General features: G+C 55.3%; 1 protein-coding gene across 4 annotated transcripts; it reads left to right on the plus strand.

Moving 5' to 3' along the window:
• Nucleotides 1–372: 372 nt before the first annotated feature.
• Nucleotides 373–15,207, plus strand: SUGP1 (SURP and G-patch domain containing 1). 4 transcript variants are annotated; one of them, XM_050320875.1, is made up of 14 exons: nucleotides 373–422; nucleotides 823–994; nucleotides 1,733–1,840; nucleotides 2,568–2,788; nucleotides 4,812–4,935; nucleotides 5,750–5,853; nucleotides 6,625–6,748; nucleotides 7,164–7,666; nucleotides 10,749–10,855; nucleotides 11,356–11,533; nucleotides 11,700–11,806; nucleotides 12,697–12,842; nucleotides 13,859–13,988; nucleotides 14,816–15,207. In XM_050320875.1, exons 1-14 carry the CDS (start codon nucleotides 398–400, stop codon nucleotides 14,840–14,842), a joined length of 2,076 nt encoding a protein of 691 aa, XP_050176832.1. In that variant the 5' UTR covers nucleotides 373–397; the 3' UTR covers nucleotides 14,843–15,207. The 4 variants fall into 4 exon arrangements, with proteins under 4 accessions (XP_050176832.1, XP_050176829.1, XP_050176830.1 ...); XM_050320872.1 differs by lacking the exon at nucleotides 373–422 and having other exon boundaries at nucleotides 853–994; nucleotides 1,733–1,836; nucleotides 2,566–2,788; XM_050320873.1 differs by lacking the exon at nucleotides 373–422 and having other exon boundaries at nucleotides 853–994; nucleotides 1,733–1,836; nucleotides 2,566–2,788; nucleotides 6,637–6,748.
• The last annotated feature ends 591 nt before the right edge of the window (nucleotides 15,208–15,798 follow it).

Genomic DNA, 15,798 nt, shown 5'->3' on the forward strand with positions numbered 1-15,798 from the left:
CCAAAGTGTCTTTTTAAAATGTCTGTGTTCTATCATATATTAGAATATACATAATGCATATGTTATATGAAATATGATATATAGCATATAATATATATAAGATGGAGCGCATAATAGATAACGTTTCTCTCCCCACGCTTTCACTGTGGCGCCTCAATGCTGATGTAGCCAAACTGGAAATTCCCCACATTTTCCCCCAAAACGCCTCGTGCCGGCCGCAGCGCTCCGCGGGCGATTAATTAGCCAATTAACCGCCAGACTTAATTAACCGCCTCCCTCAGCGCAGCACCCTCCCTCCGGGCAGGGACTACAACTCCCAGCAGCCTTCGCGGCCGCGCGGCCCCCACCGGGCGCGGCGCTCCCGGCGCGCGGGGCAGGCTGGGAAGGGGACTCCAAAATGGACAACCACCGGGATGCTCCAGGTACGGCCCGGCCCGGCCCCGCCGTCCCCCCGGCCCCGCCGCTCCTTCCCTCCCCTCCCTCCCGCCTCCCTCCCGGCGCTCCGGGAGCCGCGCGGGGCTGCCTGTGCCCCACGGGTGGCTGTGTGCCCGTGGGGTGCCGTGGCTTCGCTCTCCACCCCCCCACTCCCCAGCTCCGTTGGTTTCCAGCTGGGAAGGCGAGGCGCTGGTTAATACTCCGTTAATATTCCGTTAATATTCCCCTCCGTTAATATTCCCCTCCGCTTTCCCTGCAGGGAAGGCGAGGCGGCGGTTTGGGATGGCCCCTCCTCTCCCCCGTTAGTGTTCTGCTCCCTTTTCCCACGGGGAAGGCGAGCCGGTGTTTTCCAGGACGATCCCCAATAATCCCCTCTGTTTCCCGCAGGCAAGGCCAGCCGGTGGTTCGGCTCTTCCCAGTCCAAGGCGGCCAAGACGAGCGTGAACATCCTGCAGCAGGAGGAGCTCATCGCCCAGAAAAAGCGGGAGATCGAGGCCCGGCTGGAGCAGCAGGCGAGGCAGAACTCCCTGAGCATCCCCCAGCTCCCGCTGCTCGGAGAGTACGTGGAGCCTCCGCAGTTCCAGGGCTCCAAACAAGGGGCGTTTTGGGAAGAGGGTGGGGAGGGAGAGGAGGAGCTCTGCGGGAATGTTGGAGTGAGGGGCTGAGCCAGGGGTGAGGATTGGGGTGATCCATGGGGGAATTTCAGGATTTCAGGCTTTAACAGAAGGGAAATGTTTCTTAGAAATTATATATATAATTTACAATTTTATATATAATCATTTATAGTCATTATGTTCTCTATATGACTTATTAACATATTTGGATATTTGTTAGTAACTTACATGTTGACTTATTCATTACACTAATTATGTGTGATTAATGTATTAATATATTTGTTATATTCAGCATAGAAATTATATATGTGATATATTAAGATTGATATATTTGTGATAGAAATGATGTGTTGACATGTTATAGGATTATATATATGGTTTATCAATGTATTGATATGATATATCCATGATAGGAATTATGTATAGATATATTTACCATAGGAATTATGGGTATGACATATTAATATTTTGATCTAATTATGACATATTTATGATAGAAGTTATATATGGATATATTTATGATCTGATATCCCTGGGGGCTGGGGAGCCTCCTGAGCTCCATCTCCCCCTTTTTATTCCTAATTCCTGGGGTTTTATCCCATTTTCTGCCCCCAAATCCCCAGTGTGGGAGGGGCTGGGCAGGCTCCTGAGCTCCATCTCCCCCTTCTTCTCTCCCCACCCAGCGATGACGGATCCGAAAGCGACGCCTCCGTGTCCAACAAGTTTGTGAACGATGGGAGCTTCCTGCAGCAGTTCCTCAAGCTCCAGAAGGAAAAGTCAAGTGCTGGTAGGTCCATCCCGAGCTCCAGGCTCTGGGGCAGTCCCTGCTCCTGCCTGAACCCCTGCTAGGAAGTTCTGAGGCGATGATTATCCCTGAAAATCCGGGTTAAAGGCTGGATTTGGGATGCCCCAGGAAGGTTTTCCCTCTTTCTTTCCATTTCCCCCCCCACCCTCCTCATGCTGTGAAGTCAAGCAGTTCTCTTCTGGCTCGAATCTCTCTTTGTGAACAATCATCAGCGTTGTTTTTTGGTTTTTTTTTTTTTTTTTTTTTTTGGCTTGTGTTTTAAACAAAATTCAGATTAAATTAATAATAACAAATTAAATCGCTTCGATTTCAGTGTTTTCAAATTAACTACGTTTATTTAAAAATTCCTTAAAATTTCCTAAATTTCTTTGGAGTCCCAGCTCCTTGGAGTCCCAGCTCCTTGGAGTCCCAGCTCCTTGGAGTCCCAGCTCCTTGGAGTCCCAGCTCCTTGGAGTCCAATTCCTCTTCAGTTCCTTTCCAGTTCCTTGGAGTCCACTTCCTTTCCAAGAATTTTGACTCAAAGAAATTTCCTTCCGATTTCCCTGGCTAAATTTATCCGCTAACAAATGTAATTCATTACCTCAATTAAACACAAAACCCCTCCTGCTTTTACTCTGCTTTCCCCCTCAGTGCCTCCCCCCACCCTGTAATTTCTCCGCCGATCCAAACCCCTCATCCCAGGAATTCTCCCTCTGCTTCCCCCCCTTGCAGAGCCCGCCCCCCAGCTCCGCTCCGGCCCCGAGCAGCGGGAGCAGCGGGAGCAGCGGGAAGCGGCTCCCCGGGAAGCGGCAGCTCCTGAGCCGGATGCTGCACCAGGCACGGAGCCTCCCCCAGCCCCGGCCCGGGCCTGCCCTGCCCCTGCCCCGCCCCAGCGTCTTCCAGGGCCCCGACGAGGAGGAGGACGAGGACTACGAGCAGTGGCTGGAGATCAAAGGTCAGTGATTCCCTGTGTTCCGGGGGTTTGGGATGCAGGAGCACCAATCCTGGGATAGGGGTTCAGTGTAGGGACAGGATTATGAGCAATGAAAGGAGATCAAAGGTCAGTGATTCCCTGTGCTCCAGCAGGTTTGGGATGCAGGAGCACTGATCCCAGGGTAGGGGTTGTGTGTAGGGATTTGTGCTCCAGACATCTGGGAGCACTAATCCCGGGATAGGGGGTCATGCAGGGACAGGATTATGAGCAGTGGCTGGAGCAGAAACTTCAGCAGAGACACCAAGGTCTGGTTGATGACATTCCTGATTTAGGGGAAATTTAGGCCACATTTATCTCAGACACGATTCTCAACAGCAACCCTATTTTTATGTATCTTAATTACAGCTTATTATTCTGCTTTTATTCTGTTTGCTGTTTGTTGGAGGATCTGGAGGATCTTTAAGGTCTCTCCCAACCCCAGACTGATATTTGAGGTATCACTGACCCAGCCTGAGCTCAGTATCTCTCTCCAGACTTAGACCAGGCTTAGAAAGATCTATTTTCTTTAATTTAATCAACCCAGGTGCTTGACCAGCCCATAACCTGTGAAAATAAGGTGCAGAGAATAAAAATGACCTGCCCTTAGTGGGCCTGGGGTGGTTTGTTAGTCATAAGAATTCTGAGTTTGGCCATTTCAGTGCTTTGGGCCAGGTGCTGATTTCTCCAGAAAAATCCTGATGTTGGTGTTTGAAATGGGATTTTAAGTGGCTTTAGGTGGTGAAAAAAAAGAGAAATCATCAGTTTGGGAGGTGTGGGGTGTTAATAAACATGAATGGCATGTCCTGTGGGGAGCTGGGACCAGGTAGGACCCAAATCCCTGCCTCTTTTACTGAGTTTTGGTAAAAAAGAAATCTCACCTCGGGGTCCTGAGTGCTTGAAGTGGGATAGAAACCCAAGGAACAGGATGGAAAACCAGGCACTTATCCACAGTTTGTCTGGATAACCCAGGCCAGGAAGCCCCAAGGCAGATTTGCCCCACAATGTGAATTTCTTGGGGGTGTGTTAATTAATCAAGCCTGAAACGAGCTTGGAGCTGCCCAATAAGTCACACCATCATTTATTCCGTGACACATCTCCAAACCCCTGTCCCTGCTGGGATTTGGAAAAGCAGAATCCAGGGAATTCTGAGCTTGGGCACAAAACGCTCCAGGAGGAGTGGGAGAAGTGGCTGTGGGGAGCAGAGGGGAGCCTGAATTTAGGGGTTGTGGGGCTGATCCCGTGGGTGACTCTGCTCTTCCCACTGCCCTTCCCAAAAAAAAAAAATCTCCTGGCCCGGACAAAGGCCTGTGTTAAGTTCCCACTGAACATCATCCCTGTCGGAGTTCCTGGGCTTTTCCCTTTGGCACAGAAGCCAAAATCCAGTTTTTTGGAGCAGGACATGGGCAGTGCCAGCAGGAAGAGCTGCTGCTCCAGCCACACAGTCTGTGTCCACGAGCTGGGGACAGGGAATGTCTGGGGAGCTGGAATCTGGAATCTCCAGTGAGTAACGTGGTGGTTCGAGCCGCCGACCCAAATTCCTGGTCCTGCCTGGTGTGTTTTGTATGGAATACAAACGGTCAGGAGAACAGTTACGCCACGACCAGAGGCAGTTTGGGTTCAGCTCCGCTGAGTTGGAGCTCCGGACTGGGATGGAGCTGTGGATCCCCCACCCCTGGGAGCGCCCAAGGCCAGGCTGGAGCGACCCCGGGCCGGTGGAAGGGCGTCCCTGCCCACGGCAGGGCGCGGGGGACGGACCAGCTTTCGGGGTCCCCTTCCAACCCGGCCCGGCCCGGGATCCACATCTCGGGCTTTTCCTTGTAGGAGCCACCCAGCCCGTTAACTCCTAAGGGAGTCAGAGAGCCCGCCGCTCGGTTGGGAGCCGTGATTTCCGCGCCTGCGCCCGCCCGGATGCGCCGTGCCCCGCTCCCCGTCCCCCCCCGCGGGGGCGGCGGCCGCGGGGCCCTGGTGTGTGAGTTGAGCCCCAGTACTGACAGCCTGCTTAAAGTTTTACCCCCAGAGGATGCGGAGACCCGGGAGGTGGTGGAAAAGCTGGCCAGGTTCGTGGCTGAAGGGGGCCCCGAGTTAGAGAAGGTCGCTATGGAGGACTACAAGGATAATCCGGCTTTTTCGTAAGTGCGGGAGGAGCGGTCCCAGCCCCGGCCTCGCCTCCTCCCGGCGGGGAAACGGCAGGGTTGGGGTGGGTTGTGTGTTCCCAGGGCGGTGGGGAGGCACTTCAAAGGTGGGTTTGAGGGTTTGTGGGCACGCAGAGCTCCAATCCAAGGGTTTGCGTCCAATTTTTGTGTCAAAACCGGGATGGAGGGCGGATTCCCCCTCCCTGGAAGTGCCCAAGGCCGGGTTGGAGCAGCCTGGGGTGGTGGAAGGTGTCCCTGCCCGTTGGAATTGGATGATCCTTCAGATGCTTTCCCACCCAAACCGTTCTGGGATGTTATTTCCAGAGGGTTTTAAGCCTCTGACGGGTGGAAATGACACTGGGAGGGAGTCCCCCTGCAATGGATGATCCATCCAACCCACACCACTCCAAGATTCCGTGGTGGATTTAAGCTCTGTCAGGAGTAACTGTTGAGTGGCTGAGGCAGAAAGTGCCCCCACGGTGGTGCTGAGGAGGGAGCAGAGCTCCTGTGCCACTCCCAGCCCGTGGGAATGCTGGATGTGATCCCAGGACTGGTGGGCAGAGGGTTCCCTCCCGCATCAGGACAGATTGTTCTTTATGTCCCTTCAAGTGACACAAATCTGGGTGCAGGTCCCTGGATCAGAGCTCTGCACGTCTGCAAATGCTAAATCCACGTTTTGAGGGCGTTCTGAGTAATTTTTCTGTTTTTCCTTTGTGATCTGAGCTGGTTTTTTTACCCCAGAGTACCAATATTTATGAATTGCTGATCCGTGGGGGTTTTTTGCCTGTTTTTTTTCTTTTCTTCCATCCAGGTTTTTGCACGATAAGAACAGCAGAGAATTCCTTTACTACAGAAAGAAAGTGGCAGAGATAAGGAAAGAGAATCAAAGTTCTCAGGCAGCCTCTTCCCACAAAGGTAATTCCCACTGGGAGCCGGGGAAGATGAACTGCACAAGGAGCCAATTTTTGGGCCCACAAAAAATATGGTCGTTTCCCTCTGCCTTCCCCTCAAGCAGCCTCCAGGTGTGAAGGGGCAGCTTGGGATTGTGGGGAATGTGGAGTTGGCCCCTTTTCCAAAGGTTTTTCCCTGCTGCTCCTGGGCCCTTCTAGGGGGGAAAATTCTGAGCCAGGGATAATCCTGGGGGGTGTAACCCTGTGGAAAAGTGCCTGGCATAGGGGGGAAAGAAATGCAAAATCTTTAACTAGGTGTAATTCTGAGAATGTAAACCTGTGGAAAAGTGCCTGGCACAGGGAAAACTGCAATCCAGGAGTAATTCTGAGGGGTGCAACCCTGTGGAAAAGTGCAAAATTGTTATCTAGGGATAATCCTGAGGGGTGTAACCCTGCAGAAAAATGCCTGGCACAGGGAAAAATGCAATCCAGGGGTAATCCTGAGGGGTGTAACCCCGTGGAAAAGTGCCTGGCACAGGGTTCAAATGCCACCCCAGCAGGGAGGGCCGAGTGCCCCCCTGGAAGCCCGAAACCGGGCTGGGTGTGTCCCTGCCCTGGCACTGTGTGCTGTGTGCTCTGAACTGTTCCTGTCTGTGCTCTGAACTGCTCCTGTGCTGCCATTTCCTCCCGTTTAAACTCCACTTTTGCCCTTATTCTGCTCTTGGGGTCCTTAGACCAGGTAGGCTTTGACTGTTGCTTGTTGGGTTGGGCCCCAGTACTCAGGGCCCGCTTAAAGTCTCGCCCCCAGACGACGAAGGGACGAGGGAGTCGGCGGAAAAGCTGGCCAGGTTTGTGGCGGCCGGGGGGCCCGAGGTGGAGGCCATTGCCCTGCAGAACAACAGAGAGAACCCCGCTTTCAGGTACACCAAAATCCACTTTTCCTTTTTTTTTCCCCTCCCTGCTTTAAAAGGGGTGGGGAATGGCGGGGGCAGAGCCAGCTTTTCCGAGCAGGTGAATTTTTAGGGAGAGGGCTTTGCCTTCCTGCAAAAGGTGGGGGGGGGGGTCTGATATTTTTCCAGAACTCCCGGTTTGTTTGGCGTCAAAAACCAGGGAACCACGCATGGGGAGTGTGGGATCAGGGGGTGGAAAAGCCCTGCGCTGGCTGTGGGTGCACACGGGGCGGTGCTGGAGAGCTGGGAATGCCGTGGGAGGGCTCTGGGCACTGCAGGAGTGGGAAGGGGGAGCCCTGAGCACAGTGTGTGGCTGCCACGGCTTAAACTCTTGTTTCTTTGGGTTTTATTGGTGGGTTTATGTTTTTTGGGGTTTTTTTTTTAGGTTTTTGTACGAGCCAAACAGCAAAGGCTACAAGTATTACAGGCAGAAGCTGGAGGAGTTCCGGAAGGCCAAGGCCAGCCCTGGCTGTGCCCCTTTCCCTGGAGAGCCCAGCCTGAAAAGGAAAACCAGCCCTGAGGCCTCCCCCTCCCCGCTGTGCTTCCCCTCCCTGCCTTTGCCCCTTCCCTCCCCGCTGCCTCTGCCCCTTCCCGTGCCCGTTCCCGCCCCTCTGCCCCTTCCCGTGCCCATCCCCTCGCCCCTGCCCGTCCCCTCCCCTCTGCCCGTGCCCCTGGCAGTGCCCCCAGCCCTCCCTGTGCCCCCCTCCTCCCCCTCACCATCCTCCTCCTCCACCACCCCCCCTGACCAGACGACCCCCACCACCCCCACGGCCGCTCCGGGCACCACCAAAAAGAAGCGGAAGAGCCGGTGGGGGCCGGAGGAGGACAAGGTGGAGCTGCCCCTCCCACAGCTGGTGCAGCAGCTGGACTCTCCCTCCCCTCTCTCAGGTCAGTGGGGGGCTGGGAAGTGGCCCTAAATTTTTACCCTGCCCCAGCTCTGTGAGCACGAAATGCTCTTTCCCGAGAGCTGGAATGTTATCCCTGGAGCTCTGGGGGGGTGGCTGAGCTGCACCCGTGCCTGGGCAGAGCTGTGGTTGGGTGCTTGGGGAGGGCACAAAACCAGAGTCACTGGGGGACAGCAGGTGAACACAGACACTTCAAAAGGCGCCTCTGCCCAATTAGCCTGGAGTGGGAAGGGAGATGGGAGAAGAAAGGGAAACTGAGAGGATTAATAACCCACAAAAAGAGCAAGGAGGAGCTTTTCAAAGAGCAGCAGCAGAACTGATGGAGTGGGACAAGGGATGGCAAGAGCTCTAATTTTCGGCTGATTTGAGGCTCATTTCTCCAGCAAGTCCCTGGCTCCGCTCCTGGGGCTGGAATTACTGCTCAGCATTTTAATCCTGGCATTAGGCTGGGTGGGCTCTGGTGCCCAGGAAGGGTTCTGCCCCTTACCCAGCACCTCCAAAGCAGAGGGGAGAGGAGTTCCTGGTGCTTCTGCCCCCTGCTCACTGGCCCTGCACAGAAATCCTGTGGGGATTTTCCCCCCCACCATGGGGGAGTCGCTGGCCTTGGGTTGCTGCTCCTTGCAGGGCAAAAATCTTCCCTGATCGTTGCATTTCCAGTAACTTTGCCTTGCAGACAATGGTGAAGCTGAGCAGGGGCTCTCCAAGCCCAGCAGTCCCAGTGCTGCAGTGGGGGGAGCTGCAGGGGTATCCACGTGCTCATTCCAGCGTGCTGGAACTCCCCTGGCTCCTTCAGCCCCCCCTGACTGGGCAGGGACACGCTCCTGGTGCTGCTGCTGCTCCCTTTGCTCAGGGCTTTGTGTCAGGCAGAAGAAAAGGACAAGCAACCACTTTGCCAGGCAGAACAAATCAGCCCTTAATGCTCTGCAGGGGGAAGGATTAATTTCTGTTATCAGTTCAACTGGACTAATCCCTTTTGGAATTAACAGCCTCACCCTGACAGGTTAAGGCAGTTGCAAATTTCTGGTCCTGTGGAAGGGGAGAGTTGCTCTGGTACCTAAATGTGTGTGTCTTAGTCCTTGATCCTCAGCAATTGTTTTGGGTTTGGGGGAGGATTCTTTTCCTGTCCTCCCTGGGTGATAGATCAGGATGGTGGAGAGAGGAGAAAGTGTGGCCCTTTTTTTGGAGAGAGGCAAGACTCCTCTCGAATATATTGACACCAAAACACTTCCCTGGCTCCCTGCAGGGGCTGATGGATCCGAAAAGCTGAGCCAGAGGTGTGTGATTAGTGAACTCTGGGGGTTAATGACAAATTACAGGCTGTCACTGCCACCTCGTGAAAACCTGAGCTTGGGTCTGATTAGCCTGAATTAAAGATCTTCAGGCTGGGAAGGAGGAGAGCACTCGTGTGCTGCGGTTTCTCCTGTAAGGAGCTGCTCTTCAGGCATCTAGGAGAGGGACAGAGCTTCAGGTGCTGCTCTGCCAACGCTGCAGACACACTGCACCATTAACCCTGTGGGCAAAGCCGATGTCACTCCAGGGAGGGGGGGAAAAAAAGAAAAAGGTATTTTTCCCAACCCTGCTGAATGTGAGGCTGAGCAGCAGCTCCTTGCCTTCTGCACTGTGTTTGCCTGGTGCCAGAAAGTGTGTGTGTGTGGGGGGAAGTTAGAAATCTTACCTATTTCTGTGCAAATTCCTCGGTGTTATCTGTGAACACTTTTCCATCTGCAGATGGAGCTCGGGGTGGAGCCTTTGCCTTTTCTCCCAACTTTGCCCTGTTGTGGTCCTTTGGGCCAGGGCCGCAAAAAAAGCACCTCCCAGGGCTGAATTCCTGCAGTGCCTTTGAGCATCGAGCCTGCAAAGCCCCAGAGCAGTCAGACAGCCCGGGGAGGGGGTGGTTTAGGGAGGGGAAGGAGCAGTGGGATCCCATTCCTGGGAAGGAGGATGCTCGGCCTCACCTTTAAGGTGGCTGCTTTAAGGTTTGCTGGGAAGGCGCTGCCTGGGGAGCCTCTGGAGCTCTCAGCCGGGTGTTCCTGCAGTTCAGAGGGAAGGCACGAGCTGCTGTGACCTCTGTGAAGGGCAGAGCTTTCCTTGGAGCATTCAGGGAAAGCTTTTCCCATGCCCTGAGCCGGGAGGTGATGCCGGAGCACCCTCAAGCATCAGCCCCGGCGTGTCCATCAAACCCATTCCCAGCTCCCCCCCTGCTCCCCCCAGACAGGAACCAGGCTGGCCCTCAGCAAGAAATAGGTTTATTCTCCCGTTTGCTCCCGTTTCTTGGGAGCTGACAGTGCACTTTCCTGGCGTCACACTCCTGGAAAACCTCTTGCAGTGTTTTACATAACGGAGGGTGAGTGTGCAGGGCCTGGAACTGGGGGGAGTGGAGGGAAAGAGCTGGGGGGTGTCCTGGAGTTAAGGAAACCACCAGGAGATCTGGGGGGATCAGAGTGCTCAGATCGAGTGCCCTGAGCGGGAATTTGGAAGGAGGGGGACACTAAACCCTCCACCCCCCCACCCCAGGGGCCTCATTACCGAGATGGGGTGTGGTGAACAATGATCGTCCGGTAATTGGGCTTCGTAATTAATAGATCATGAATGATGAATGAAGCAGCACTTAACTGCAGGCTGGCCCTGCACTCACACGCATCCACGGGGGCTTGGCAGTCATTAGGAAGCAATCCTTCCCCTTGTACTGATAAATGCAGAGCGTTTTGGGGCTTCTTTCCAGCTCTTCAGTGTCTGAGAGGTGCTTTAGGGAGGAGCTGCCAGCCCTGCTGGAAATACATGAACCAAGTTTGCAAGGCAATCTCTCTCCTGGAAATCTCTTTTGTGTTTTGTTGTGGGGTTTTTTTTGAGCCCCACGGATGTTTTTATTCCTTTCCTTCACGCTTTATAAAAATCCTATAAACAACCTGGACTTGTCCAAGGTTGCCTGGTCTGGTGAGAGGTGTCCCTGCCCTGCCCAGGGTTGGGGGGTGGCACTGGATGATCCTTCGGGTCCCTCCCAGCTGGGATTTGCCTTCACTGGGCTCTCAGGTTTTTAACGGCCTCTTAACACGTGTTTTTCACAGTCCAGGACCTGAAGGGCCTTGGCTACGAGAAGGGGAAGCCCGTGGGCCTGGTGGGTGTGACCGAGCTCTCCGAGGCCCAGAAGAAGCAGCTGAAGGAGCAGCAGGAGGTGAAGCCCTGAAATGGTTCCCAAAATTGATAGTGGGGTGGGGGGGGAAAGGAGCAAAGAAACCTTTGCAGCAAATAAATCTCTCGGATTTGTGCTGGATGCCTGAGATCCACGGGATGCTGCAGTCAGCAGGAACAGCCCAGGCCTTTGGGGAATAAGGATGGAAGCAGCCAATTGCTGCCCTACCAGCCTAAACCCAAAATCCATAAAGGTCTGTGGTGTCACAGCTGCAGCTGGGTCGGGGCTGCTCAGCAGTGGGGTTGGAGGGGGTGGAGTTGAGGAGATTCCTGCAGGATTTGGGGGGGATGGGAGCAGAACTGGCTGCTGGAGGGTGGTGGGGATGCTCAGGGGGCTCTGTCGGAGGAACCAGCAGGGAGGGCTCGTGTCTGAGGGGAGATGGAGCAGCAGCTCTGCCCCAGGGGGTGTGGAACTGACCCAGGGGGGTCTGGGGGAGCAGCTGGGGCAGGGCAGGGCTCTGAGCACGCCTGGTGCCCCCTCAGATGCAGCAGATGTACGACATGATCATGAAGCACAAACGGGCCATGCAGGAGATGCAGATGATGTGGGAAAAGGCCATCCAGCAGCACCAGCACGGCTATGACAGTGATGAGGAGGTGGACAGCGAGCTGGGCACCTGGGAGCACCAGCTGAGGCGCATGGAGATGGATAAGACACGAGGTGTGTGGGGCAGGGCCTCCCAGGGGCATCTCCCACGGCGGGAGCGGGACCGGCGGGGTCGCTTTTCCCTGAGTGGGGACAACAGATGTCCATCCCAGTGCTTCTCAGCCCCCCTGAAATCCCAGGGAACACTCTCTCATCCCTGTTTCCTCTCATCTTTTGGCAGAGTGGGCCGAGCAGCTGACCCAGATGGGCAGAGGGAAACATTTCATCGGGGACTTCCTCCCGCCCGACGAGCTGGAGAAGTTCATGGAGACCTTCAAGGCGCTGAAGGTGACACAGCAGAGACTTCCTGGGGTGGTGGCAGCGCTTCCAAGGCCAGGTTGGAGAAGGGAAGGCTCCAGGGAGACCTTGGAGCCCCTTCCAGTGCCTGAAGGGGCTCGGGGAGAGCTGGAAGGGGACCTGGGACAAGGGCCTGGAGTGCCCCAGAGGGCAACACTGGATGGGACAGTGGGAAGAAATCCTTCCCTGTGAGGGTGGGGAGGCCCTGGAGTGGATTTCCCAGAGGATTCCCCATCCCTGGGAGTGTCCAAGGCCAGGCTGGAGCACCCCTGGTCCAGTGGAAGGTGTCCCTGCCCGCGGCAGGAGGTGGGACTGGGTCGGCTTTGAGGTCCCTTCCGACCCGAACCATTCCATGACCCGATGGGTTTTTTTGGGGGGTTGCTGGAATTCCCCACCAAGCCCTCAGACCGCCCACCCGCAGTCCCTGTTTGGGATAAGCGGCTGCTGATGCCAAGCTAAGGGAAATTAGAATTTTTATCCCGATGATTGCAGCAAAGTGAAAGCACAAAGCCCACAAAGAGCTTATGCAAAGCGCTCCAGTACCTGCCAATTCTTCCTAAACCCCAGAACTGCTTGATGCTGGCACATCCCTCCCCGTTCCCCTGCATCCAGCGTGGGGCCCTGATGTTCCCTGGAGATTTCTGGCTTAAGTAGGAACTGGATCTGCAACTCCCTCCGCCGAGCAGCTTAAAATGCAGGAGCTGAACGTTCCTGGTCCCCCGGCAGCTCCCCCTGCTCCGTGCAGGGCCTGCTTTCCTCCTCTGTGCTGCTGCAGGGCTGGAATCCCAAGGAACCCCCCAGAAAACCAGCCTGACTTGGGGTGCCTGGAGCTGCTTTTCCCCCTCCCCAGCTACAACAGCCTCCCTTCTGTGTGTCCGCAGGAGGGGCGGGAGCCGGATTACTCGGAGTACAAGGAGTTCAAGCTGACCGTGGAGAACATTGGCTACCAGATGCTGATGAAGATGGGCTGGAAGGAAGGAGAGGGGCTGGGATCAGAGGGGCAGGGCATTAAGAACCCTGTCAGCAAGTAAGCACAGCTCCCCTCCCTGTGGATTCCCTCGGGGCGGGGGGGCTGCAGGCAGTGTGGCTTCAGTGAGGCATCACCTGAGCAGCACGTGGAGTTCTGGGGCACGGGAGGATATTCCTGGTTCCTTTTGGGCTCTTTTACTCACCCCCAAAACCTGGCTTTGCTGCTGTGCCTCGTGGCTGAGCCACAGACGCTGCCCAGGCTGCACAGTGAGGTGCCTCCCCCAGCTTGTAAAGATGATATAATTACCTTTTAGGAAGGTATAACACCTGTCTGCACCTCCCCTCTCTCCCTCTGGGATTCTTTAAAGCCATAAACTTCTTGGGAGTATTAAAGAACAGGGGCAAACCCAGCCAGAGCTGTGGGTGAAGGGTGTCCCAGCCCAGATCAGAGCCTTGTGGGATCCTGTCAGGCCTCGATGTGGCTCTTTGTGCCCAGGAATGTCGTGATTTGATCACACTTGGCGCGTCACAAAGCTCTGGGAGCGGTAGCCAGAAATAAACGTGCGTCTCTTTTCGGGTGGAATCATCTGTCACTGGCATATGTTGGGCTTCAAAACTGAGCATTGGGGATGGGGAACGCTCCTTGAGCTGGTTCTTAGGGGTAGGCCCTGCTAGGAATAAGCTCCCTGTGCAGGAGGAAGTGTCTGTGCAAAGCTCTGGGCCGTGTGGTTATTGGTTCAGAGGGGTAAAAGGTGGGAAGAGATTCCCAGAAGGAAGGCAGGATGTGGCCATGGACCATCCATGAGCTGACAGACGCAGTTAGAGGTGGGAAGGGATCGATCCTGCTGGAGTGAGGGGGCAGGAGGCAGGCGTGTGGTGTCACCATCCCTGCCCCTCCAGGGAGGGAGGTGTTCCTGCTCTTGCTGTGAAACCAATCCCTGTGTGCATCCCCGCTTGGTGGGACCACAACAGACCTCACTGATCTGGGGAGGAGGGGGATCCAGGAAGGTGGAAACCCCCTGAGCTCTCTCTCTCTCTCTCACCTGCTTGCCCTCCTTCCCTCTCCCCAAACAGGGGCACCACGGCTGTGGATGGGGCTGGCTTTGGGATCGACCGCCCCGCTGAGCTCACCAAGGAGGACGACGAGTACGAGGCGTTCCGCAAGAGGATGATGCTGGCGTATCGGTTCCGCCCCAACCCGCTGGTGAGGGGGCACCCAGGATAGATCCAGGGGGCAGGGAGAGACCAGGAACGGGGCTGGGATGGATCCAAGGGGCAGGGAGAGCCCCAAAAACAGGACAGGAACAGGGACAGATCCACTCTTGGGGGAGAGTCCAGGGAACAGGGAAAGGACAGGGACAGATCCACTGGTGAGGGAGGGTCCCAAAACCAGGGCAGGGACAAATCCGTGGGTAAAAGTGTCCCAAAAGCAGGGCAGACACAGGCACAGATCCATGGGGGAGTGTCCCAAACACAGGGCTGGCACAGGGATAAATCCACCGAGTCTCCCATGCAGATCCTGGAAGGGTGGGAGTGTCTGGACCTGTGGGGGTTCCTCTGTGGTGCCCCTGCTGGGTGCAGTTATCAACCCAGAACATCCCTGGGTGCACAGTTTCCCTTCCCACATGGATTTGTGGATGGTTTTATCTGCTGCATCCCAGTCAAAACACTCTGCCTGTCCAGGACTCCATGGTTTTTAGTCTGGATTATTCATTATTTCCCTGGTGGCAAAAAGGCTTTTAAGTTTGGATTCACCAAACCCCCTAAATCCAGGGCTGTGAACTCCAAAATTCCTGCTTTTTTCACCCCAAACCCCTCCAGATGCCCCAGGCTTGCCGGTTTTTCCCCCTTGCAGCCCAAAATGCCTGTTTTCACCTCAAATCTGAGCCCAACAGGCCTCAAAAGCTGCGATCTGGGGGCAAATCCCATCTTGCAGGGCAGGAGTGACACATCTCAGTGGCTTCCTGAGCTCGGCTGTTGGGTGGAAAACCCCGAGTTGTGACAGTTTCTCCTCCTCCTCCTTCCCCACAGAACAACCCACGGCGACCCTATTACTGAGGAGGGGCTGGGGCAGGACCTCCTGGGGGGCAGCTGTGCCCTCCTGGCTGTGGATCCGACGGAGCTGCTCCATCAATCCCGTCTTTCCCGCTGTTTCCCAACTGCCCCGAGGCCTCAGCGCCCGCCTCTGTCCCAGAGGGAAGGCCTGGAGGCCCCCCCAGGTGCCACCACAGGGACAGGGATGGGTTGGGGGGTTTGGGGAGGGAACATGGAAGGGGCAGCACCAAAGATCCCCCCCTCCCCACCATGGAGCAGTTTGGGGGGGACTCCCATCCATGGAATCCATCCAAGGAATGTTGGTTGGGGGTTTTTTTTTGTGTGGGATACCGACTGGTCTCGAAGCTTGTGCTGCTCTGGGGATGTTTTTTTTTGGGGGTGGGGTGTGGGGGGGTGTTTTTTTCCTTGATTTTTATGTCGAAGTTTCAAATCCAAGGGACTGTCTCCCACCTGGGCTGGGGGGGCTGCGCTGTCAGGGCGTTGTTCCCTCAGAACCAGCTGGTGCCAGGGGTCTGCCCTGCAGCTGACATTGCAATCCAGTGCCTCTGTTCTCCCCCTGCAGGGGGGGAGTGGATCGTGGATCCAGGGGTTTTGAGGGGGTGCAGGGGGAGCTCCCTCAGCCCCAGGGTGGGGGGTCCCAGCCCCTTGTTTCCTGAGCACTACGTTCACCCCTGGCACAACCAGAGACTTGCCAACACACCCCTCCCCGTGCTTTTTTTTGGGGGGGGGAGGGAAGAGGAACCAAACCCTCAACCACAGTTTGTCAGAGGCCATTTGGGTTTTGTTGTCATTTAAAAAACAAAACAAACACAAACCACCAAACCTCCGAAATATGAATTTTCTTCATTTAAGTCTGTAAATAAAATAAAACTTGTTTGTTCCTTGGTTTTAATCGGAGGGTTTTCAGCTTGGGGGGGTCTTCTTAGGCGGGGAGGTTGCTCTGGAGCTCTTTCTTCCAG

This window comes from Myiozetetes cayanensis, unplaced genomic scaffold (genome assembly GCF_022539395.1).
Source record: "Myiozetetes cayanensis isolate MyiCay16 unplaced genomic scaffold, myiCay2020 scf26, whole genome shotgun sequence".
Taxonomy (NCBI): Eukaryota; Metazoa; Chordata; class Aves; order Passeriformes; family Tyrannidae; genus Myiozetetes; species Myiozetetes cayanensis.

Excerpts from the sequence above, each read along its gene's own strand:
- SUGP1 (XM_050320875.1), top strand. The coding sequence starts at position 398 with ATGGACAACCACCGGGATGCTCCAG. Across the intron at positions 1,841-2,567 it reads GAAAAGTCAAGTGCTGGTAG|CCCGCCCCCCAGCTCCGCTC; the intron begins GTCCATCCCGAG and ends CCCCTTGCAGAG. Across the intron at positions 4,936-5,749 it reads AAGGATAATCCGGCTTTTTC|GTTTTTGCACGATAAGAACA; the intron begins GTAAGTGCGGGA and ends TCTTCCATCCAG.